The sequence below is a fragment of the Peromyscus leucopus genome, chromosome 14 (assembly GCF_004664715.2).
Source record: "Peromyscus leucopus breed LL Stock chromosome 14, UCI_PerLeu_2.1, whole genome shotgun sequence".
NCBI lineage: Eukaryota > Metazoa > Chordata > Mammalia > Rodentia > Cricetidae > Peromyscus > Peromyscus leucopus.
In genome coordinates, this window is record NC_051075.1 from 21,318,729 (window position 1) to 21,345,146 (window position 26,418).

At 44.1% G+C, this 26,418-nt stretch overlaps 1 protein-coding gene across 3 annotated transcripts in view; it reads left to right on the forward strand.

The window, feature by feature from the left end:
- The window catches only part of Nubpl (nucleotide binding protein like), a 202,465-nt gene that overhangs the window by 166,895 nt on the left and 9,152 nt on the right, over nt 1–26,418 (forward strand). For all 3 annotated transcript variants that reach the window (XM_028869690.2, XM_028869685.2, XM_028869687.2), the window contains 2 exons: nt 4,618–4,703; nt 23,339–23,459. In XM_028869690.2, coding sequence (XP_028725523.1) covers nt 4,618–4,703; nt 23,339–23,459 — 207 coding nt within the window. The remainder of the gene's footprint in view (nt 1–4,617; nt 4,704–23,338; nt 23,460–26,418) is intronic.

Genomic DNA, 26,418 nt, shown 5'->3' on the forward strand with positions numbered 1-26,418 from the left:
GCAGGCATCATGCCAGGAGCTTATGCAAAAAGTAGGGATTTAATCATCAAATAGGAAACTAGAAATTCAGGGGCCTGCCTCTGATAATAACTACTTCTCACGGTCCTCGTGAGGCACCACAGGAAAGAACTACCTTAAGCCCTCTAAGGACAGTTCCCTCGCCGCCTCCCACAGGGCTCTCCCCTGCCTGCCCCTTTAAATAACTTTATTTTACTGAGAACTTCATACATGAGCAATACATTTACATTACTCTCACCTCCTCCCTTCAGTTCCTCCTGTGTCCCCATTCATGATCTCTCTCTAATTATTACTGTTACGTGTGTATACATATGTGTATGTATATGCACACATGTGCACACATGTGTATAACCTGCTGAATCCCTTAGCTTTGCTTGCCTCATGCACCTATGTCCAGGGCTGACCACGTGGGATTGGCGACCTATGCGGAAGCTCATCCCTGGAGCAGGCTGTGTTTCTCAACAAGAGCTGATGTCTGCAGCTCCTCGTTCATGGGTGGGACCATGTGGAATCTCCCCTGTCGGTGCTGGGGCGTCAGTTGGTGTCATCTTTTTTTGCTCTGTGGAGCCACATTATTGCGTGTTCACGGGCGCTGCTGCCCTGTCATATACAGAAGACACTATCTCCCGGCAGACATCCTGCTCTTCTGGCTTTTAGACCCTCTCCGCCCCTCATTGTGACTTTCCCTGAGCCCTAGGTGCAGGGTTACATTGCACTCCTCAGTGACGCCTTCTCTGCACAGTGGCCAGTTGTGGATCTCTCTAATAGTCTCCATTTATTTATTGCAAAATAAGAACCTTCTTTGGTGGAGAGTGAGTGCTACACGTATTTGTGGGGATAAGGATGAGTATTTAGAATACAGTTAGAAATTATCCTATTTCAGGAAGATGGCAGTATTAGATTCTCTTCTCAGGTCTCTGACCTCTCTAGCCATGGGTAATTGGCGAGGTTTATAGTACCAGGTACGATTTCCCTCCTATTGAGTGGGCTTTAAGTCCAATTAGACAGGTTTTAGTTATCCCAGAGATAAAGGACTACTATTGTACTATTATGTATGCCTTGCCAATCCAGTCATTTTTGTGGTTGGTTGGTGTTGATCGCTTCTCTCCCTTGGCAGTTGGCATAGCACCTCTGAGTACTGTGAGGGCTTGTCCTCAGGGAGAAGGCTTCCAGGTCAGTTCCAGCTCGATTCTTCTGAGTTCTGTGTCTGAGTGTGCGGAGTCCTCAGCAATCGGTTCTACTTCTGGGAGGCAGTCAAGGACAACACCAATATCCTGTCTTGGTTGGGGTGTCCTTGGAGTCCCTTGACCAACAACTCAGAGAGAAGTTTCCATGCCTGACTCTTCTATTGTTAAACAGTCTTTGGCTCTTGGGGAAATTACCAGCCCTAGTGGTATAACTTCATTTAAATTACTTATATACGTACATATACACATGGTCCTAGTTAGGTATTACTCTTGCTGTGATAAGACACTTGGGCCAAAATCAAATTGGGGAGGAAAGGGTTTGTTTGGCCTACCTTTCCACAGCACAGTTCATCATTGGAGAAGGTCAGGAAGGAACTCAAGCAGGGCTGAAACCTGGAGGCAGGAGCTGATTCAGAGCCCATGGAGGAGTGCTGTTTATTGACTTCTTTCTAGTGATCATCCCAAGGTACTGGTATCTCCAAAGTGCACATGTACTTGTATATTAAATGTGTTTTTAAATAAACCTAAACTCACATTTCCCTATTGCTTTTTCAATCAACTTAGTATTCTTTTTTCCATTCCCCACCCCCTCTTGCCTAGTAACTCCCTCTATCCACTGCCTCCAGATAAAGTCCCCCACCCATTTTCCCATTTCCCCTTCATATCTTTAGATATGAGTATGCATCTGCAGAAAGCAGGAGAGAAGGACTTTTAAAGGTCTTGTCACCTCAGTACCACCACACTGAGGACCAAGGCTCCAATAACTCAGTCCTTGGAGGACAAACAGACCATAAACACATGAACCCGTGTTATGCAATGAGATGCAGATGGTAGACAAGAATGGTTGAGCAAGAATGCATTTATGTCCTGTGACTAGAGTTGGGAGCATTTTTTAGAACTAATGCAATACAGACCCCCCTGCATAGTTGTTTATTGTGAGGGAGAAGGTTGGGAGGAAATAGTCAACAAAGCTCCTTGTTCCTGTATGAGGAGAATGAGCTGAGATCAACCTGAGATGAAGGGGAGGCAGTACTTCCACTGAGTAAGATAACCTGGGCAGTGAGCTTGAACAGGGGCTGGGTTTAGAAATACAATTAGGAGCAATGCCATCATAGGAGACCCTGGAAACCGTCTAATGCATACACCAGTTTACAGTCAAGGAATCTGAAACCCGGGGTCTTTCTGAGTTTCTTGCCCAAGATTAGTCACAGCTAGATGGGGCCAGAGCTAGGATTGATTCCTTCCACATGACTGAACATGAAAATATATTAATAACAGAACCGAGATGGTGGCAGATGGTGGAAATACTTTGTATGTGTAGAGAATAAGTTTGCAGAGATGTGATTCATCATCTTAAAAGAACTATTGACTAGCTTTTGGGTTGTTAAGCAGAGAAATTAAGAAAAGAAAGCTGCAGCCATTCATGATGATCTGTCTAATGGCACAAGGAAATTACCTTTCTGGCAACATCTGAAACATTTTATTAATAGTAATAAACATAGTAGTGATGATATTAACATCAAGTATCTCTCATTGGATGCAAGGCATCATCGTATCAGACATTTGTGTCTAGTGGTGTGAAGAGCAGTAACTGTGGGAAGCAAGTGTTACTGGGCCGCTTTGTGGGTGAAGAAACAGAAGTCCACATAGGTTGAGTGATTCCGTGTTCACACGGCCCATCAGCTGTCAGATCAGACTTTGAATCCTTATGTATTTGAGTCTCAAGCTTCAGTAATGGCTAAGAACTCTCCTTCTAAAGTTTCCTCTAAATTAAACAAACAAATGTAGATGAACAGTCTTATTAAATAAGAAACACAGAGCCAAATTCAGAGTTAAAAGCCCAAGAGGTCAGAGCTGTAGTAAATAAAACACTGATTAGCCAGTAGCCAGGCAGGAAGTATAGGCGGGACAAGGAGAGAGGAGAATTCTGGGAAGTGGAAGGCTGAGGCAGAGAGATGCTGCCAGCCACCGCCATGACAAGCGAGGTGTAAGGTACCGGTAAGCCACAAGCCATGTAGCAACTTATAGATGAATAGAAATGGGTTAATTTAAGATATAAGAACTAGATAACAAGAAGCCTGCCATGGCCATACAGTTTAAAAGCAATATAAGTCTCTATGTGTTTACTCGGTTGGGTCTGAGCGGCTGTGGGACTGGCAGGTGAGAGAGATTTGTCCTGACCGTGGGCCAGGCAGGACCAGAAAAACTCCAGCTACAAACAAACAAACAAACAAACAAGATGTTTAGCAAAGAAGTACAACCAAAATTTTTTTAAAAATCAATGAAATCCAAAGTATTGACATTAATGTGAAAGATAAAGATTTTGATGAGAAGAAATGTTGACTTTAAGAAGAGTTTATGGCTTCCTGTTGAAGTGCCGTGCGATCTTGCTTGTTCTAGCTTGGTACGCCTGTCTCCCCACGCGCATGCTGTGGTCACTCAGGCCCCCTGCCACTTTCCCTTACCTAGCGTCTCCCACTAGACCTTCAGACAGTACTGTATGGTACCGATTGAAGCTTTATCTACTGCTAATCCTGCCTCTGTTTTCATTTGCTTTGATAGAAATGTCATGTTTCTGTGTAGTTATAAGCTGATGGTCACATGTGATCTGTAATAGCTTCCTTTTGGGAGTATCTAGAAGAAACCACAGAATTCAAGAAGGTCTCAGATTCTGTTAATCATACCAGACCTTCGTTGTTTCTACTTAGTGAAGATCAGTCCTGCATTTCCCCCTGAACACTATCCCAGGGCCATCTGCCTGGGCAGGGTAGTAGTGGGGACCCAAAACACCTCTTTCGCCATCACTCCGTGCAGACTCCATTTAAGCCTGGCCAGTCTTCATCCGTCCTTCTGCCCTGGCCCTTGGCTTTACATCCTCCCCCAAACCATTTGCCACAGTGCGAATGTTTCAGAACGTCAACTTTTGAACTCAGCTTAGGAGTGACCTCTTTCTGAACCCCTTCCCTATTGCTTCTCCGTGTCTTCCACTTCTCCGTGCTACACATCGTCCTCACCACCCCCTCTTCCTGGGAGCGCTCCTCCTTGTCCCTCTGTTAGAACTTCATGGCCTCAAGCCCATCTCCTGTACAATGCTTGGTACTGTATGTGACAATCTTCATTCTCTCTGGCGTGCCGTTAGACCCCTGCTTCTGGGCAGCAAGACTGGCCCAGCACACGTCTCACTAACACGTGTTTGAATGGGAAGAGGTTGCAATGCTCTGGCTGATTTCGGAAGCCAGGAGTCAAGGGCAGGAAAGGGAAAAGTAGACACCATTTTATTGGCTTGTGTCAAACTTGTGTGAATTGGCCAGGTAACACGGCAGACTCTGTGAACATGTGAATCAAATCATATTGGAAGCAAGCTCTCTCTCAACATTAAAAGACGGTGTTGCTGTGTTTCCCTTTCGGTCAGGTGCTGTGATCGTCTCCACTCCTCAGGACATTGCATTGATGGATGCCCGCAAGGGTGCAGAGATGTTCCGAAAGGTCCACGTGCCCGTAAGCATTTACCCCCTCACTGGTAAAAGTATGAAGCTTGTCTAGCCCAAGATCCAAGCCATTAACAAAGCAGCATCCGAGTTTTAGTTGAACCTTTTGTAGAACTTCATAAGGCTGCTGGTTGATCTTTCCCATTACTATAAAACATACTTAAAGCTACATAAGTGTCCAAACATGATGCCGAGCAGGAAGAATTCTGAAGCAGGGTTCCAGGATTGCAAGCTTTCTAAAGAGCTCTGTTCTCCAAATGCTGCCAGAGTCACGTGAGCTGTCTCAGGAAATGCTTTTTGATAGACTGGACACCTGTGGGAAAGGAGGTGAAAGGGAGCTCCTTTTCCTCCAGCCGCCTACATTTTAACTCTCCATAGCCCGCGTTCTTCTAGGGAGTGTTTCCGGATATTCTGTACATGACAAAATAATGTAAGAATGTAATAAAAATAGACAAAGAATAATTAAGATCAGATGGAGCCCAAAGTAAAGTCAGCAAACAAATTGCACGCCATTAAGGAACTTAAATATGCTATGAATTTTCTAGCAGCCAAAGGAAGAACACATGCTACCAATTAAGACACTGTCCATTTGCACATGGTTAAGACAAGCTGCTTGCTCGAGAGAGCCACTACCGAGACCAGACACAGACTTTCACTAGATTCTAGTGAGGAAGAAACTATGTTAATCACACTCTTCTTCCTTACTGCAAGGAAAAGGGTCTGTCTTCTTGGGTGCCTCCACAAAAGCCCTGGAGGAGTACCAGAGGTCAATTAGAACAAGACCTCTGTGATGTGTCTGTCCATGTGGCTCCCCAAGTACACTTTAGATCTAACAGAACCCGGTAAAGGTGAAGAGAACCGACTCACAGATTTCCCCTCTGATCTCCACATGTGCATCATGCAGTGCATGCATGTGCTCACGTGTTCATACACAGTAATACTCAATAACAACTTATAAAAACTCAGGCCCATGTATTACCTTCACAGTTCTCATAATTCTCTAACCTGCCTGCTCTCCACCACAAACTGTGTGATAGTTTTGTTTGTTCGGGTGTGGAAAGAACTCACAACTTCCTCAAATTCTTCAATGAGACCATGACACAGGAAACAGTTCAGAGACGCTTTCTTAAGTGTTTTTCTCTGAGAGGAGCCTTGAAAGTTGTAAGCCGGTATGCATGGAAGACAGAAGGTGACCTTCCCCGCTGTGTGTCTACTCCCATGCCAGCTGGAGTGGAGCTGTGTCCCCTGACTAGACAAACGGCCACTGCTGAGAGAGAAGGAGCCTGTAAGGGACGCGCCTGGCTGCTTTCTCTCCAGGTCACCGCGGCTGTTTTCACTGGCGGACCCAAACACGTGACTAGTCAGTTTAGAGCCAGGGTTCTAGGCTCTGAAACTGAGCTGGGAAGAAATGTAAGGCGATGATAACCACATGGCCACTGCAGACAGAAAACTTTTCTCTGTTGCCTGTGTTTGGAGCAGTGTGACTTTGTACTGTCCTCCGGGATAAACTAGATAAAGAAATGGCTCTGCAGGTCACTGAGTAACGTGAGATTAAAATATAAAGCGGCAAAGAGACAAGCAGCCTCCTACAAAATTGATGCACCAAGTTAGCAAGTGATCTGTAATCCTCCCTGGCAGAAAGTAGGTATGAGGACCATTGGCCTGTTACTATCACTTCAGGGTCCCAGTGCTAGCCCGCCCTCTGCCTGCCTGCATGTGACTGCTGGGGTGAAGGTAGAGACATAGGCCTACCACACTCAACATGAGCAATTCCTTGAAGGAGATCGGTTTTCAAAGAGCAGGAATCAGATTTTCTCTCTCGTTTCCTCTCAGAAATGATCATTTTTATAGTAGCAGGTCATTTCAGCCATCGCTGTCATTTGAGATGTTAGTGGCTGTGGGTCGGGCCCTTCCTGGACTCTGTTTATTCCAAGTCTGATGACCATAGCCACCACATTTGGCATGTAGACTTTTAGTTCAGCTGTTACGTTCCTCTGACGCCTGCGACACTTCTTGACCTATAAATAATGAAGAAAGGAGTCTCATATGTTGTGATGGAATTTCCCCCCCTGGTCTCCAAGACAGAGAGTAGGCCAGATAATTCCTACAGAACAGAACGGGGGAGGGTGGGGAGGCTGGTCACTGAGCTCAGGCTGGGATATTGCTGGCTAGATGCCACGTAAGGGTAAAAGTTGAGGATGGTAACAAGGGAATATCACCAGGAAGTGAGGGGTAGTGGGCTGTGTAAGCTCATGGGGCTGCAGCCGGGGTTAATGAAAAGAGGCAGCAGCTGTCTGGGATCACACCCGTGACGTTAAGACTGTAGCGTTAGGGCGGTCCTGGGTCCTGACAGGGCCAGGATGTGGTCATGGGTGTGTTGGGACTAAATGGCATAGAAGTGAATGTCACTGGGGCTGCGCGTTCTGTGGCTGTTTCCAAGATGGAATTGCTCGTCCCTCCCTCTGGCATTTTGGACCTCTGCCTGCTGTATCTCCACGATGACAGCCCCCTTTTTATGCCCTGATTTTAATCATTTGTCCTCTATGCTGCAAAAACAATTTAAAAACAGGTAGAATGTCTTAATCATCTCGTAAACCCGAGGAACAGCTTGTGTGTGCTGTAGTAAGGCTCACAGTGGACGAGAACTTGCCAGCCCTGAGCACTGTGTGCAGCCTGACAGACATGGCACTGCTCCCTAGAAAAGTGGGTCTTGGTTATCGGTGAGAAGTGACTGTCACGGCTTTGGAGAGCCTGGTGGCTCTAAGAAATGGCCGAGCATTGGGAATTCAAATGCGTTACATAAATGCAGAGGTGATGCTACACTGTTTATTCCACTGTCTTCCTTTCCCTGGTTTTCAGTCTTGTTCTGTTTCCCCCCTTTGAAGTACATTAGTTACCATGGAAACAGTGATGTCATTGGAATTCATTGGTATGGACAGAGTTTAGTGATGTCTGCAAGAACGTTTTGGAGTCCATTTAAATGATTTCTTAACTCCATGCTTAGCTTGGGAAAGGAGGAAAGAGATGAAGGATTAAATTCTGCCCTCTGCCTGAAATGATAAAAAAACTGTGACAAATCTTTGATTATGGCAGGATTTGTAGGTAGACTCTTTTTCAGACACATAAGAATGTTTAGCCTTATCCATTTTTAATAATGAGTGATTTGTCTATGGTTTCATTCTGACCCACGTTGTTTACATCCTTTTCCAAGAGCACCTCACGTTCCTTGCTACTGTTTTAACGCCTGAATGTTTGGCCTCACAGGCATTTTCTTCCTTGGTCCTTTCTTTGGGAACTAACACAGCTCCTGAAAAGTACCACCATGTGTGTTTACTCTCTTATTTCTTAGTTATGTAAGGGCTCATAGAACTTTAATTCAGCAAACGGTTGTTAACGGACATGTTCCATGAGTACGTTTTTGCTGATACTTGATGTTCTTTCTGCTTCAGCATTGTGTTCCAGTTTGCTTTCTGTTGCTGTGATAAATGCCATGACCAAGGGCAACGTGGAGGAAATGGTTTGTTTCATCTCAAGCGTCACTCTCCAGCACTGAAGGAAGCCAAAGCAGAAACCATGGAGAAATGATGCTTCCTGGCTTACTTTCCCTGGCTTGCTCAGCTGCCTTTCTTACACAGTCCAGGCCTGCCTGCCCAAGTCCACAGTGGGCTGGATGCTCCTGTATCAGTTGGTAATTCGTAATTACTCAGCTGAGGTTTCCTCTTCCCTGGTGACTCTAGCCCATGTCAGGTTGACTTTTGCTGGCCTGCACGGACTGAGTGTCTGTGATGACCTCAGAAAGGAAAGCAGTGCCTTTCTCTGAGTACTTTTGACCTGCTGATTAGCTCTGATGTGGGGGTGGGGCCTACATTCTGAGACTAAGAACATTTCTCGGCTGGGCCAGTGGGGTTGGTGTTGGGATAGCCTTTCTTCAATTTGCTTCTTCTCATAGTTCTGTAATTCCGGACATGGTGGCCTGTTGCCTGATGAAGTCATTTCCATCCTGGGGAACCTATGATTTCAGCTCAGGAGTTACTTGCCCTAGGTTTTTTTTTTTTATTTATTTATTTTTTCTTCTCCTTTTAATAGGCCACGTGAAGTTAATGATGCTTGCTGTCAACTCCTTATACACACGTCCAGTTTGCCTCTCACCCCATTACAGGTTTACCTGTCTGTCTTCACAGAACAGTCCAGGTTTCTGGGTGGCAAGGGAACCTGTCTTAACCATCCTGCCCAGCTCAGCTACCTGGTACACAGACATACTGTCACTGCGACCCAGGGTAGATGCCATCCCCTGCCCACTGTTCGTCCTCCCCTGTGCATAGGTGACTCTGCCCTGTCCTCTGTCACAGTCACCTTGGTGTTCCACTCCTGCAGTGTTCCTGCATCCCACGTGTCCTCAGAGTCTTCAGCATGCCGCTTCCCACCTGAGCACATTTTACCCTCACTTTTCACTTAGGAAATCTCTTTTCATCCTTAGGTACCCAGACTAAACAAATGGACTTGGACTTGACGTAGCACTGTTAACTAGGAGAGCTCCTCCTGTCCATGGCTTCACGTGTTCTTCTTTCACCTTTCACCTTTGCAGCCCCACACTGTAAGCTCCGTCGATGGAGGGACCACCAGCCTTGGTCTGTGTCTAAACCTGCAGCTGCTTACTAAATATGTACTAGATGAATGATCTGGGAGGATCTTTCTTATTAGGTCTAGGGATACTAAGTCTATGTCTATACCTGCAGCTGCTTACTAAATAGGTACTAGATGAATGATCTGGGAGGATCTTTCTTATTAGGTCTAGGGATACTGAATCTGAAGACTCAGGCAAGTCCAGCAGTGTTGAGGATCTCTCAGTTGGTCTGCAACTGAGATCTGGACTTTTCTTATGAAGGGAGCCCATTAAAAGCTGGCCAAGAAGTAGATGCACCTAGGACAGAGCTTTAGCATGTTTTCATCTGCTAGAGATTTCTAGGAAGGACGGGCTCCAAGAGCGCACAGAGCAGAAAGGTCATGAGGTCAGAGGCATCATGTGATGCACCATTGGTCATGAATCAGTACAGAAAAAGATATAGCCAAAGGTATTACAGAGCATCGGCCTAAGTTCTTAAGAGAAACCCTCATTTCCCGACATTGACAGTTATAAACACACCTCCATGTGCCTTTCTAGGGGATCGCCATGTGAAACACACTGGCAGGGTGATGGACAGTCAGAGCCTGATCCCAAATAGTGGCAGTGAAAAGGAGGGCCTCACATATTGGAGGAGGATTGGCAGGCTTAGAGTTGACTGCCTAGGGGTTCAAACCAAACAAGCAGAAGTCAAAGGAACTTGGGGAGTTAACTTTCCACGAATTCATCTACCAGGAGCTGATCTTCTGCTCAGCGTGACAACGAAGTACTTTTACTCTCTGTGTGTGAAGTGGCCTCAGTCCCACCTGTTCACCCTCCCGTGCTGCTGTAGTTTGGGTGTGGTTTGTCCTTCTGAGGGCCCTGTACCAGTTGGCTTGGTTTTCAGGGTGGTGGTAGGACCTCTAAGAGGCGGTGCCTTTGTTAGGTCACTAGGGCCATGTTCTCAGAAGAGACTGTGGGGCCAGTTAATTATAAGAGTAAGTATAACCCAAATCACCCTCTGGCTTTCTGCTCTCAGATATGATTTCCCCTTTCTATAAGCTCCTTCCATATGCCATGAGATATTCATAACCATGTCCTATAATTTCTGAAACTGTGAGCACAAAGTCTCTTTATTTATTATCAGATACTTTGTTATAGCAATAAAAAACAGAAAAATAAAGATGTGCTTAAAGAAGTATTGCTCCAAAGTAGCTTTGCACTCCCACCAGCAGTGGAGGAGTGTTCCCCTTACTCCATACCTCTCCAGCATGCAGTGAGCTTGTCATTGTGTGTGTTTTTGTTGCCACAGTCAGGACAAATCTTTGTCACCCGCCAGTCCCATAGCTCAGAAACCAAGTAAACACAGAGACTTATATTGCTTACAAACTGTATGGCCGTGGCAGGCTTCTTGCTAACTGTTTATAGCTTAAATATCCCCATAAATCTATATTCACGTTTGTTACCGTGTCTTCACATGCTGCGGTCATGGCGGGGTGGCAGTGCTCTCTGCCAGCTCCGTTCCAGAATTCTCTCTCTCTTGTCCACTCTTCCTGCTGGCCACTGGCAATTGATTTATTTATTGACCAATCAGAACAATTTGACATACAGACCATCCCACAGCATGTAAGATGGAATCTCAGAGTCATTTTAATTTGCATTTCCCTGACAGATAAGGATGTTGAACATCTCCTTAAGAGTTTCTCAGCCGTTTGAGATTGTTCTGTTGAGAAGTCTACGTTTAGCTCTGTAAATAATAATCCATTCATAATTGGATTATTTGGTTTGTTGATATCTAGTTTCTTGAGTTCTTTATATGTTTTAGAATTCAGCCCTCTGTTGGATGTGGAGTTGGTGAAAATCTTTTCCCATTCTGTAGACTGAGCAGTGGTTTCTCAAAAAAATTGGGAATCAATCTTCCTCAAGACCCAGCTATTCCACTCTTGGCCATATACCCAAAGGATGCTCAATCATACCACAAGGACACTTGTTCAACTATGTTTATAGCAGCTTTATTTATAATAGCCAGAACCTGGAAACAACCTACATGTCCCTCAACTGAAGAATGGATAAAAAAAAAAATGTGGTACATTTATACAATAGAGTATTACTCAGCTATTAAAAACAAGGACACCAGAAAATTTGAAGGCAAATGGATGGACCTAGAAAAATTCATCCCAAGTGCGGTAACCCAGACTGAGAAAGATAAAACATGGTATGTACTCACTCATAAGTGGATATTAGCTATAAAATAAAGGATAACTATGCTACAATCCACAGAACAGAGAGTCTTGGTAATAAGGAGGGATCATGGGGGAATGCCCAGATCTCCCTGGGAAGGGAAAATAGAAGAGATTTCATGAGTAGACTGGGGGCGGTTGGGGATGGAAACATGAGCGATCAGGTTGTGGGGTACAGAGGGGAATACTGAAAACTACTGAAAGAGACTACTAGAAAGGGGTGCATTTGGGAGCCAGGTAAAAATGTGGCACAAGGAAATCTCCCAGGAATCCACAAGGATGACCCCAGCTAAGAGTCTTAGTAATAGCAGATACATAACCTGAACTGCCATCTCCTGTGACCAGATTGGTGCCTCGCCCAATTGTCATGGGAGAGGCTTCATCCAGCAACTGATGGAAACAGATGCAGATCCACAGCCAAATGTTAGGCGGAATTTGGGGAACCCTGCAGGAGATGGGGAGAAGCGATTGTAGGAGCCAGAGGGGTCAAGGACACCACAAGAAAACCCACAGAATAAACTAACCTGGGCTCAGAGGGGCTCACAGAGACTGAACTGACAGCCAGGGAACCTGCATGGGACTGACCTAGACCCTCTGCATATATGTTACAGTTGTGTAGCTTGATGTTCTTGTGGGACTCCTAACAGTGGGAACAGGGGCCGTCTACAACTATTTTACATGCCTTTGGGACCCTACTCCTCAACTGGGTCGCCTGGCCTAGCCTTAATACATGGGGAGGTGCTTAGTCTTACTGCAACTTAATATGCCAGGATTTGTTGATATCCATGGGAGACCTGCTCTTTCCTGAACAGAAATGGAGGAATAAATTGGGGGATGGAACAGAGTGGGGAGGGGGAAGGGACTGGGAAGAAAGGAGCGAAGGGAAACTGGGGCTGGGATGTAAAATAAATAAATTTATATGTATATAAAAAGAGAAGTTATTGCCTCAAAGAGGACCTTGCATCACACTGTTTAAATTCTCTTGAGCAATACATGTTGACTACTTTGCAAATATTGTATAACTTCCTTTTGACGGTAAGGAATTTTACCACTTTTAAGAAAAATGACTTTTACCCTTTATAAAAATATCCCAGTAATAATAAAATAAAACATACTGCATCTTAGCCATAATTTCATCTTAGAGAATAGATACAGGCTCAGCTTTGTCTTTCCACAAGGTCTCTTAGAAGTTTTCATGTGCTCTAAGCTAGAGGACCTTTCTATGTTAGTTAATGAATTAGGCTCATCTTACCCTCCCAACACCCCTAGAGGAAGAGAATATCGTCTCCCCCATCTTACAGGGAAACATACACGGATTTGTCCATCTGTTTAGTGGGGCACTGAGTTCCACTAGTCACCCCCAAGCAGTCTGTTCTTTCCTGGGCTCACAGTCTCCCCTGTGATGTGCAGCCAACCTGGAATTGAGGTTGGTGCTGTGAGTATCCTGGAATATCTAGGATATCAGAGACATTCTAGGAGTCTAGTATCTGCTTCTCCCTGAGCTTCACTTGTTCAAGTAAGGAAGAGACAGTAGAGGAAACGGGAACAGCGTGGGCTGCAGCCATGGACCCTTAGGTTTGGGACAATAGCCAAGAGACAGAATGACATCACTACGATCGTTGAGAAGCCTGAGGCTTGACAGAGGTCCTGAGTGCAAAGGAGGACGAGAATCGGCCCGTCTGTAGCAGTGCCTTTAATTATTATGTTAAATTGCTCTACTAAACTGTATTGACTTATCATTATCCAAGGCCACTTGCCCCCGTGAGTAAAGTCCCCTAGTCCATTTACTTGTCGTCCTGTTCCCACATACAAATCCGTGGCCTGGACTGAAGTTTAGCTTTGTAATTTATTATGTGACCTAGAGCAGATAATTCAGCATCAGGTTTCTCATCCATGAAACAGGGGCAGTAATCCCCACCCCAGTGGTCATAACGGTAATCAAGTAAGATCGTGTATCCAGTGCTTGGCATAATGTAGTGTGTAGTATTATGATTAGTGGCTGACTGTTACTGTTTCAGTGGCAGACTTCAGAAACCAGTATAAATCCTTGTAGAGACTTAAGAATGCACGGTCTCGAAAAAGTTGTCCCTCGCGGACTGTGGCTACTTCTCTGGTCCCTGAGAGGTGTGTAAATGGATGAGAGGTGCATCTCCATCCATTCTTTCCATATCAGACTTCTTGTAAAGGAAAAAAGCAAGATCACCCATCTCATTTTTAAAATTATTCAGAAAAATAAAAAAAATTATAGTATCTGTACACATGCTTCAGATCGACCCAACGCAGGCGCAGGGCCAATGGAGAACGGAAAAGCACTTCCAAATCTAGTCTCTTTCCGTTACCACTGTTCACTTCTCTACTTCCCAGCAAGCTGCCTCTCCCACCCACACACGCTGTTTCTTAAAACACAGCTTTTAATGCTGTGACAGGTTCCAGCCAGCATTTAACCTGATGGTAACCTTGAGAAACTGGATTATATAGTGACCTGACAACCTTACTTGTTGCTTACCTAAATCAGAGGTTAAATGGAGAGAAGGACTTAAAATTTTGAGCCTGCTTAATTCAGTCCATTTAGACACAAAACTCCAATATTCAGAGCAATGTTGATATTTCAACAGAGTCAATTTTAAAATGTTAATTTTAAGAAGTAGCATTCCGAGCCAGTGATGGATAGGAATTATGCAGGAATAACATGTAAAATGGGGATGGTGGCTGATGGTAGTCAGCCATGTAATATTTGCTTTCTTCCAGGAAAACTAGCTGAGGTAAAAAAGGAAAAAGGGAGCTTATGCTTTGATGAGGCATTAAACATGATTGAGCGTCCTTACAGCTGCAGCTCCGTGGCGTTATGTAAATGAAGCTAGCACAGAGCTGCTGTTTTAATGTGTCTGCTGTCAAAGGACACACACACACAGCAGCTCTGCAATAAACATAAACAGCTTAGCAATGTCTAAAGCATTCACAAGGTGGGAGCAGGCTGTTTTGTTTTAGTGTGGATCATGTAGACATCAGTTATTTCCTCTTTAGAAGAAGAGTCTGAACAAAATTGGAATATGAGTGTTCTAGATTCTTCCATTCCAGACCTCAGTGGCTGGAGGACGCTCTCACGTCAGGAAGTACAGTGGCTTCTAAGCTCCTTACTCACACTCTCCCTACAGGCTTCCCCATAACTAACCCTGGTCTAAACGGTCATTTATCATGCAGTCTGCATTTATTAATAATGGATTTCTCCTTTTTAATTATTTAAAGAGAAAATTTATGACATATATATATATGACAAACCGTGCATCTAGTATTCATATATATATATATATGTATATATATATATATATAACATGTATGCATATGTATGCACATAAATGACAGGAGAGAATTGCTACCATGGAGTTGTCCTCTGACCTCCATGTGTGACCATAGCACACATGCACACACACAATGACAACAATCATTAATAGTAAATCTAAACAATTAATTAAAATACTTATAATAAAACCCAGAAAAAAAAAAAAAAAAAAAAAAAAAAAAAAAAAAAAAAAAAAAAAAAAAAAAAAAAAAAAAAAAAATAAAACCCAGAACCCGATAACATATTTTTGTGCATCTTTGTACATTTGACATTAGATAGAATGACTTCCAAAGAACACTCATGGTCAGACGTTATCTAGGGAAGCAATGTCCAATGGAAATAGAAAGTAAGCTTTAAGTATAAATTGAAAATTTGAGGTAGCTATATTTTTTAATGTAAAAATAAGACAAAACAGGTAAAGTTAAATTTAAATTACAAGTATATAACGTGGCTGGGGAATTCGTGTTCCATGCCGCCTGTGTGAACATCGGAGAACCACTTTGTGGAGCTGGCCCTCTCTGCCCGTCTTTGTGTTCTGAGACTCACACTCAGGTTGTCAGGCTTGCCTTTACCCACTGAGCCACCTTGCCACCCTTCCCCGGGAATTGTTACTATTCAGTAAGAAAAAATAGGAGTTTGCAAAAACAGGCAGAATGCCTGAATAGGACATTGTGGCCGCTGACATACATATGACCGAAAGACACTTACAATGTGCTCAGCTTCATCACAGTTATGGCCATGCAAATTCAAACCACCGTGGGAATGATATGTGGGTATAATATAGTACTCAGACTTCAAAAGGGAAATGTAAAATCATTCATAGATGCTAATTTATAATATCCAAGGCTTAGAAATAGCCCATATGTACAGTAATAGAAGAGTGGATTATAGAATGTTGGGGCTCCATGGAAATGAGTTACAAATAAATTACAAAGAGATGAATCACGTGGAAAGAAAAGAGCTTCATTGTATAACTCACTCCTAGAAAGTTCAAGATCAGATCAAATTAATTTGCTGTATTGAAATCAGGTTTGTGTGTTTCTTTGAGAACTATTCTCAGAGGTATACAAAGAGACATCTAGAGTCCCGCCGCTGGTTTTTCCTTAACACAACCTTGGTAACAGACGTGTGCTTACTTCACAAGACTATACAGCCATCCACTTCTGTCTGTGTACCTGTGTGTGTGTGTGCATGCTCATGGTAAGCTTTGATTCAAATCCTTAAAAATAAAGAACTCATGGCCAGATGGTGGTGGTGCACTGCCTTTAATCCCAGCACTGGGAAGGCAGAGCCAGGTGGATCTCTGTGAGTTCGAGGCCAGCCTGGTCTACAGAGTGAATCCCAGGAAAGGCACAAGCTACACAGAGAAACCCTGTCTCTAAAAACCAATAATAATAATAATAATAATAATAATAATAATAATAATAATAATAACTACTTGTGAACCTAAGTTACACAAATGTTTTCCATGTTCTTAATCCTCTAAATCATTGACAGCCTGAATTTTACTTAAACACATCTCAATCTAGACCAGCTCAATCACCAGTGTTTAGTAGCCACATGTGGCTGATGGCTGCTTGATTGATGGGTTGCATACCCCCGTCACTTTGGAGCTTCTCTGGGGTTAGATGTCTCAGGTATACACTGCAGTGTTATGTAAGAGCAGGAGACTGGTCCTCCCGGGAGCTCATCATAATCTTACCCTACCTTCTTTGCTTTTATGGAAAATTTCCATTTGGAGCAGATGGTTGGTTTGTGGTAGTTCACAAACGTCTAATGTATCATCATCTCGGTTATTTGTTCTTAATGCTTTATTACCATTCTTTTCATGGTAAAGAGTTTTTAATTATGTGCATGGCAGGGAGCAATAGGGACCACATGCACCTGAGTGTAGGTGCCCACAGAGGCCATAGGAGGGCACCTGATCCCAGGAGCTGGAATTATAGGTGGTTGAAAGCCACCTGATGTGGGTGCAGGAACCAGACTCAAGTCCTGTGTTCCCATTCTTAACGACTGAGCATCTCTTTAGCCCGTGAGCACCTCCTTCTTTGAAAACAACTTTTATTGAGCTAAACATGCCTACATAAACGGCACTATTGTGAGTGAATACCTCGAGTAATTTTTATAAGATGAGCACACTTATTATTTGTATTCAAGAAACCGAGCACCTAAATGCTCTGAAATAAATATACACATTTGATCAGTGATTTTAAACCAAAATGTCAAGAGTATGCAATGGAGAAAGGACAGTCATTGATAGATGGTGTGGAGACAACTGGGGATCACATGAAAAGAATTAAATTAGACCCTGCCTCACACTTACACAAAAGCCAACTTCAGATGATCTAAAAGCATAATTATAAGACATGAGACTGTAAGGCTATTAGAAGAAAACCCGAGAAAAGCTCTCCTGTGACCTTACTCTGGGCAGGGACTTTCTGGAGTTGACAGATGCAGAAATGTACAGATGACATCGCATCAGTACAAGTAAGAAAGCAATCGACAGAATAGAGAGAAATCTGTGAAATGGGTGAGTTTTCAAACTGTGTATTGATAAGGGAGTCTTAGTTAGGGTTTCTAATGCTGTAGTAAAACATGACCAAAAGCAACTTGGGGAGAAAAGTGTTTATTTCATCTTACACTTCCACATCATAGTCCAACATTGAAAGATTTCAGGGAAAGACTTCAAAGCAAGAACCTAGAGGCAGTAACAGAAGCAGAAACCATGGAGAGGGATGATTCCTACCAGGTTACTCAGTTTGCTTTTTTATATAGCCCAGGACCACCTGCCCAGGGTTGGCACCACCCTTGGTGACCTGGACACCTCCCACATCAATCCTTAATGCAAAAAATTGCCCCACAGACTTGCCTGTAGGCTAACTTAGGGAGGCATTTCTTCTGTTAACACTCCCTCTTCCCAGATGATCTGGTTTTGTGTCAAGTTGATAAAAACCAACCAGCATAAGGGGCTATTATCCAAACTATGCAAAGAACTCGAAACCCAACTGCAAGGAAAAGAGTTTTAAAAAAAGACATACAAATGACCATCAGGTATATGAAAAATGTTCAACACCACTCATTGTCGGAAATGCAAAGGAAAACCATTGGAGCATCCTGGTCCTAGAGATAAAGGACGGGATGCTGTACAAGAGATAAAGGATGAGCTTGAGGGAAGTAGAGAGAGGATCCTCCTGCATGTGGCTTGTGGGAATGTAAATTACTACAGCATTGTGGGAGGATATAGAGCTGCTGAAATCTTTAAAGATTTTGTTTTTAATCATGTGTGTATGTGTTGGGGGTGGTATGCACATACAAGAGTACAGATGCCCATGGAGGCCAAAAGAGGGCATAGGGTGCGCTGGAGCTGGAGTTACAGGCAATTGACAGGGGTGTTGGGAACCAAACTCCAGTCCTCTGTAGGAGCAGTACTGCATCTGAAGTGCTGAGCCATCTCTCCAGCCCTTTAGAATGATTTGTTCTATTAAGAGAAAAGCCGTATGATCCAGCAACCCTACTACTGCACATACATCCTGTGGAACCAAAGTCAGCATGCCAAAGACACGCCTACACTCTGAAGTTCTTTTCGGTATCATTCACAGAAGCCAGTATAAGGGGCCAGTGTAAATGACCATCAACAGACGAGCAAATAAAGAGCATTATTTGTGTACATAGTGGAATACTGTTCAGCCTTAAAAGTCCTGTTGTTGCAACAACATAGATAAATCTGGAGGACATCATTTCAAGTAAAATCACCCAGGCGCAAAAAGACAAATGCTTCATGATTTCAGTTTTATATAAAATTTAAAAGTGCTGAACTCCCCGGGGAAGAGAATAAAATGGTGGCTCTCAGGGTCAGGAGAAGGACAGGGAAGATATTGGTCACAGGATGTAACACTTCAAAGTAGAACATCACGAGTAACCCAGGGCCTCCTGCCTTCCACTCCCTCCCCACGTGGAACGCAGCTCATAAAGCTGCCGTCTGGCCTGTCCGTGAGCTTTCTGTGACTGGGGTGATGCAGTGCTTGTCTTTATGAATCTGGTACAGTTTGCCTGGGTCATGATTGCAAAATTCATATAGGTGATTGATGGTGGCTGTGGTTCCCGATTCGCTGACCTGTGGGGCATACAAGAATGTGCCTATTTTACTCTTAATGAACATTTGGGTAGTTTTGTAAGTGTTCTACTGTGATTGTGTTTACATCTGTGTTGGTTCGCTACCTGGAGTGTGCCATAGTCTCACTCAGTAGGTAGACATGGCCCACCAGGTTTACAGAATGTCGAACAGCCAGAGTCCAAGCTGTTCCACACCCTCACGGCCTTGGGTGTCTTCTCTTTGGTTTGGTTTTGATCATACCGGTGCTCATTTTTTTTCTAACTCAGATGTGCTTTGGATGTCCTCTTGGATAAGGTAATTGGAAAGCTCTTACCTGTTTCTCATTGTGTTGTCTGATTTTTCTTTATTGATTTGTTTCTTGTATATTCCAGTACAGAGTCCATTGCAAAGCTTGTGTTATAGATTCATGCCCTGCTCTGTACTCTCCCTTTCCTGTAAATGATATCTGTTTCTTAATATCATTGAAGTCCTGTTTCATTATAAATGCTTGAGCTTATCTCTAGTTTCTTTGTGTCTGCCTCCGAGGTTACAGGTTTACCCCTGTTTTCTCCCGAGTGTTGTATTGCCTTTCACATTTAGCATCTTGTTTGCATGAAGTTAGTGTCTGTGTGGTCAAACGGTGGGCTAAGATGCGCTGGTTTCCACATGGCCACCCAGCTGCCCTGCAAGCACGGTCTGGTTCCCATTATAAAGCAATGACATTCAGACAGAGGTCTATTCTAGGCTCCATGCTGTTCCATTGCTGCCAACTTTGCTGCTGTTGTTAATACTGAAGCAAAGTGGTATATGGATGAAGTTCTTGAGACAGAAATTCTAGTCAAGCGCAGTTAGTTTATTCAGACAAACGAGGAAGCAGTCTTAGGGCGTTTACACTCAAGTTGGATGATGTCACATTAGTATGAGAGCACAGTGTTTCAACCCTCACATGATGGTTTGTTTGTTTGTTTTTTAATTTCACTTTTGTCACTAAATGGCGCTTCATATATCCCAATGCATATTTATGCTTCACTTATGTGTGTTCATGTGTTATAGCACATGTATTTTATAGTATTATTATGTTAATTTCATAATGAAATTGGCATTACATGGAAATCATAAAGTAGAAACTCTAGAAAGAAAATTATTTTCTTCCTATCTTTGTATCAGGTGGGGTGATGAGTGTCATTAATTATCTGGTGGTTTCGGTCAATGGTAGCTGGCTTCTCTTGTTCTACATGTCCCTTTTCTCTGTATCATACTCAATTATCGAATCGATATCGACACAGCAGCCACTGGCTGGACACTAGGACACAGAGGACAGACGGGAGTTAGCCCCTAGATCTTGACTGTAAGTGACACAGGTACTTCTGCCCACATTACTCTGGTCTAGATACACTGCATGTCCTCACCTCACTAGAAAGGGGAAAATCCTTACTTTGTGCCCAGGAGGAGAACTCAGTATATTTTAGATGGATGATCATCTCCCACATGACTGATTTTGGAACAGCACATGGCCCTGAATTTGTGTCTGTCTAAGAAAAATAAACACACAAAGACAAACTCATTTTCTTTTCTCATCGTATCATGTTTTTAAACCTCTGAATAAAATGACTATGGTATAGGCCTGGAGGCCTTTCCTATCCACCCCCTTCCCGTGCCTTCTCTCTGCACTCTTAGACTGCAGACATCCGAATACCCACTGCAAGCTCTCCCCTTCAGCTTCAGGCCGCACCCCAACCACCCAGGACTCACGTAGCCTTGCAGTTTCCAAAGGGAGACATGTATTTCCTACTCACAATTAAATGTTTTTCTTTCCTTAATATTTGCCTGGCTTTTCTGTAACTTTTAGGTCAGGTCTTTCCTCAAAGAGACTCTCAGATGCTGGAGTCGATGAATCCTCTCCAATCTGTCCTCTCGACACTCTGTACCTTTTTTGTTGTTGTTGTTCAATCCATTTCTTCAATTACAGCTCTGCTCGCCCACCGTATGCTCTCCCTTGGGTCTAGACCAGTTAGCGGCATGTAAGCGCACATTAAATGCTGTTTGGTTCTATCTGTCTATTTTATGTCTGTGACATTTATGCAGTCTGCAGAGAATGTGTGTGGGTGTTTCTGTAGTCCACAGGGGACAGTTTGATCATGAGAAGTGAATCACAGAGACTGCAGGTGCATTCATGCTACGCCTCTATGCCATGGGGCCAAGACCTTCCAGATTCAGAATGCTTTTCCTAGTCTCTCTAAATTAAAATACAGCAACCTAGATTTTCACTTTATTTAAGTGTTTTTCATGTTCTCTTTTATTGAGTAATGTTTTTTATGTTTAAGTTGAAAGCCCTAAAGTCAGGGCATATATAACATTCAACATAAATGGCACTTAAACTGCCCAAGCAAAGGGGACACTATGTAGTCACAGTCAATAAACAAATAAACCCTATGATACTAAGCTGTGTTTTCACCTCGCTTTCTGGAGGTGGTGCTGAATTACCAAAACATGGTGTGATCTATTTTTTGTAGTACTTTGCATCAGTAAAAGGGTGTGTATGAGCTGCTCTGAAAAGCTGTGCTGCACGTGACTCCGTAACTGGCTGTCTTCACTCCGTGTGTGTGTGTGTGTGTGTGTGTGTGTGTGTGTGTGTGTGTGTGTGTGTGTGTGTGTACAGCCCTCATCTTCTCTGCCCCTCCCTTCAGAACCGTGATAATCTATCACCTTTATGTCTGTCGATGTCATCGTGCGCCGTCATGGTAGTCTTCATTTAAGGTGCAAATGAACCGTCCCATCTGCTCCAGTGACATCTTCTGTGGAGTAGATGGGACGGTACAGACAGGTTACCTCTGCTCTCACAGTGCTGCTCTGCTTCCTGTCCCGGAAGAGACCACTCCCTATGTCCGCATGAGTGCAGGATTACAAGCGCATGGATGCAGCCGGTACTGGCAGAGCCCATGTGCTTATTCCATGGTACCATTGAGTGATAATGTTCCTTAAAGGTCTGTTTTACACCTAAAGCCATGGAAACTCAGAAAGAGACGGGAACTGTAGGTGAAATTTTAAATTTAAATTTTATTCAAGTGGCAGCAGTAAGAGCTGAAGAGAATCTTCTGCAACTTCCGTTTCCTCAGAGAGTGGGGATGGTCAACAGCGTTCGTGTGTGGGGAAAGTAGCCGTCCTCAGCCTTATTCCAGCACATGACTTAACCGAGTCGGAGTGTGAGCTGCCGTCGGCTGGAGACTTCCGTCCTCCCTCATCTAGTCCTCTTCTCGTGTTCACCAGCTACGTTTTCACAGCACACTCTTGCTTACCTCCACCTCTTTTCTAGCATCTTCTCAGCTTCAGAAATCTTTGCTGATTCTTGTGTCAGATGAGCATCACTGTGCTCTTGTGATCTGTGGCTGTTCTCATTGCTACGACCAGAATGCCTGAAAGAGGGAGAGATTGAATTTGTTTCACAGTCTCCGAGGGGTCAGGCCACAGTTGTTGGCTCCATGTGGTGGCGGAGCGTGTGAGGAGAAAGTCGTTCACTTTGTGTTGGACAGGACGCAGAGAAAGAGGGGGAGAGGACAGACAGACAGACAGACAGAGACTGAAGAGGCTAGAGCAGGATAGCAAGTTATTCCAGTGATTTAACTCCCCAAGCTGGACCCCCTTCCAAGAGTTGCCAGGAACACAGCTGGGGAGCTTTCCATCCCAGAGCTTCCGGGAGACTGAATATTCAAAACATAGCACCCCTGACCCCGACCTTCCCCCCGCCCCTGACCCCCCCCCCCCCCCCCCCCCCCCCCCCCCCCCCCCCCCCCCCCCCCCCCCCCCCCCCCCCCCCCCCCCCCCCCCCTGACCCCGACCTTCCCTCCCCCTCTGACCCCGACCTTCACTCTCCTCAACTCTCCGCCTCTGACCCCGACCTTCCTCCACCCTCTGACCCCGACCTTCCCTCCCCCTCTGACCCTGACCTTCCTCTCCGCCCTCTGACCCCGACCTTCACCACCCTCTGACCCGACCTTCATCACCCTCTGACCTGACCACCCACTAGGTGATGACCCCTGCACTTGCAGCCTTGACTGTGGGCCTGCTCCTGACTGTCCTGTGAGAGGCATCGCTGCCTCTTCAGGTGGCCCACCCACAGTCTGAAGGAACAGTTGTCTCTGAGCATTCTTTTCAGGCCAAGCATTTCATCTCCCACTTACCCCCTCAGCCTTTATTACTAGGTTAGTTACCTATCTGCATCTCTCACTAGCTTGTGAGTTCCATGAGAGCAGAGAGCCTTGCCTTACTCACCATACATCACTGACTAGTGGGTACTCGGTAAAAACGTGCTAAAATTATATACTATGACGTGCTGTAATTGTGTTTTAATTTTAGTGTGTTTGTATTATTCTAGGTCCTTGGCCTTGTCCAAAACATGAGTGTCTTCCAGTGTCCAAAGTGCAGACACAAAACCCATATTTTTGGTGCTGATGGTGCAAGAAAACTAGCACAGACCCTTGACCTTGATGTCCTAGGTAAGACCTTAGACCTCACGGGGACATGTCGGCGGGGAGATGGCAATGGAGTCTGGCATGAAGTGTAACAGAAGTAGCTGTCTGGAGCTTTGTGTTAGTGTAGCGCCACTGTGTGCGTCAAGTGCTCTCTGGCATCTGAGTAGGCTCATTCATGATACGATTTCTATGACAGACTAAAAACTGCCTAAATATTCAGTTTGAGGAGAGAGATGTGGTCCAGGTGCCATGGTTGGAAGCCATGTTTTAAAGGGTGAGAGTTGGCTTGGTTGTGACATTGGACATAGAGGGTACCGTGGAAGTAGGTGTACACGGACGTGTTCCCCAGTGTGTGCAGCACCCCTTCTGAGAGCACGCTCTCTAACTGTGTGGAAATGCCTTCCTAAGAAGCTCTCTGCTTGTCAGTCAGATGAATGACAACATCTCCTCCTGGTCAATGTGATATGCAATTGCCATTTCTATACAGTATGGCACCTGAATTTTCATTGTATACATTGTTTATTACACTGAATCCAAGAATTATGTGATATAGGGAGTGAAAAAAAATCATGTGATAAGTGGGAAAAACAACTCCAGATTTTGGGTAAAACATGATTTTTCAAAAAACCCACAAGTAAGCTATAGATGTTTAAAACAACAAGCTTTTCTGTTGTAATCATGAATGATCTTCTGTTCTGAGCAAAGGTGGATGTTACTAGCTTCAGGTAGTTGAACATTAAGATCCTTTAGAGATGAAAGAATTTCAAAACATTGTTGTAAGTTTCTGAAAGTTAATGCTAAATGTATTATTGTTATTATTCATTGCTCTGTGGTAGCAACTACAATACCAGGTGAATGCTAATGATCTATTTTGATATATTACTATAATTACAGCCACTAATTATATTCTGAAACTATTTTTCATTTAACTAACCTAGAAAGTCCAATTTTCCAAATCTGCATAATAATGTAACAGATTGACTTTCACTTATATAATAAAGTAAATGTGTAATTATAATGGCATTATTGAATTATGCTGGCAGTCTAAGTCCCTAACTTTGAACAGTCTTGTAAGCCATTTATTTAGATACTGAAGACTCTGTACACTGGAAGTTCTCTCTTAAGCTGCTCACAAATGTGTGATGCCCTACAAGTGTGTCAGAAGTAGTGGCTGCCGGACCCTGCTGTGGAAGAGCATCTCCAACTGTCACAGGAGAAATAACGAGGAGTTCCCACTCACCCATTAGTGTGGTCAGGGAACCCAGGGAGGTCTCCCGGGAGCGGCAGCAGGCGATCTGCTTATAAAGAGGGTTGGGCTGGGCACAAGGCACTGAAACCAGGAATTCTCTCGGCGAAGGCTTCCTGCTATTTCACACCCCACCCCTGTTCTTTTCTGACCTGTTGGGTTGGTTATTCCTAAAGCAGCTCTTTGAATTTTTTAAACTATGTTTTCAAATGTATTTCTGTCGTGTGTGTTGGGGTGAAAGCGTGGCGGGACATGTGCCAGTGTGTTCATGTGGAGGTCAGAGGACAACTTTCAGGAGTCGATCCTCTCCTTTCATGACGTGAGTCCCTGAAATTGAACTCAGGGCCAAGTGCTTTTACTGACTGAGCCACACCTCTGGCCTGAGGTGGCTCTTTAGACCCTTACCCATGGGAACTGAAAGGAGTAGTTGATGCTCAGCAGTTAAGTCTCAGGCCATCCTAGAGAAAAGTCCCCCAGCATCTAGAAGGGTCCCGACTCTCTTCCAGGATGCCCTTCCTGCCCAGGCTGCTCCTTGGGCTTCATTCCCATTCTCACTGTGGCGTCCCATGGTCTTCTGTGTCCGTGTGTAGCGTTAGGACTCTCTGGAGGGCAAGTGCCACCTCAGCAGGTGACTATGAAATACAGGGTTAGTCTGTTTACTCCATTTCTGCAGCAGAAAAAAGCCATTCAGGTTTCCCTGCTGTGCATCAATCAAGATAAAAACTTTCTGGGTTTCTGAGCACTTTAGGTAACATTTACCTGTCTGCTCCTGTGAGAATCTCCTACAGCCTTAAATTGATCTGTAGAAGGGACATCAAATTTGCTGCAAAGCTAATCCTTAAATGAAATAATCATACATTTGTCATTTGGCTGTTGGATATTTTATTTGTCAGGATCCTCTAAAGGAACAGAGCTGTGTGTTAGAGAGAGGGGAGATGAGAAGGGAGGGGGAGGGAGGAGAGAGAGAAAGAGAGAGAGAGAGAGAGAGAGAGAGAGAGAGAGAGAGAGAGAAAGAGAGAGACAGACAGACAGAGAGAGAGAGACAGAGACAGAGAATGAGAATATGAGAGATTATGTATACTTTATTAGAGTAGCTTACAGTCTGTGCTCTGGCTGGTCCAATAATGGCTTTCTCTCAACCTGGACCAAAAGACTAAGAATCCAATAGTTGTTCATTTTGAGAGGCTGGATGTCTCATCTGGTCTTCAGTCCATGTTGGAATCCTAAAGAAGAATATTCTAATACCAGCAAAGGAACACCCAGCAACAGGGTAGATGAACCTGCCAGCAAGAGTGAAGGGAAGCAGGCAAAGAGCAAGCTTCCTTCTTCCTGTCCTTTTATGTGGTCTGCCACCAGAAGGTGGGGCCACATTTAGGGTGTGTCTTCCTAACTCAGATGATCCAGTCTAGCAGATCTCTCACAGGTGTGTCCAGCTGCTTGGGTTTTGATTGGTTACAGATGTAGTCAAATTGACAACCAAGATTAGCATCATGGATATTTAGGGAAGTGTGAAGATTATATGAGCAGAATATAGCAATATACATGTGTGAAAATATCATAGTAAAACCCTTTTTGTACACTAACTAAAAACCATAAAAATAACTAGAACAAAAAGAAATATAATTTCAAAGTTGGCTGATAATGGCAGCCTGAAATACCTGCCCCTCTGCCATACCATGTGTGATAAATTATAATATCTTGTGAATATTCTTTTTTTTTTGCATAGTGTGGTTGATC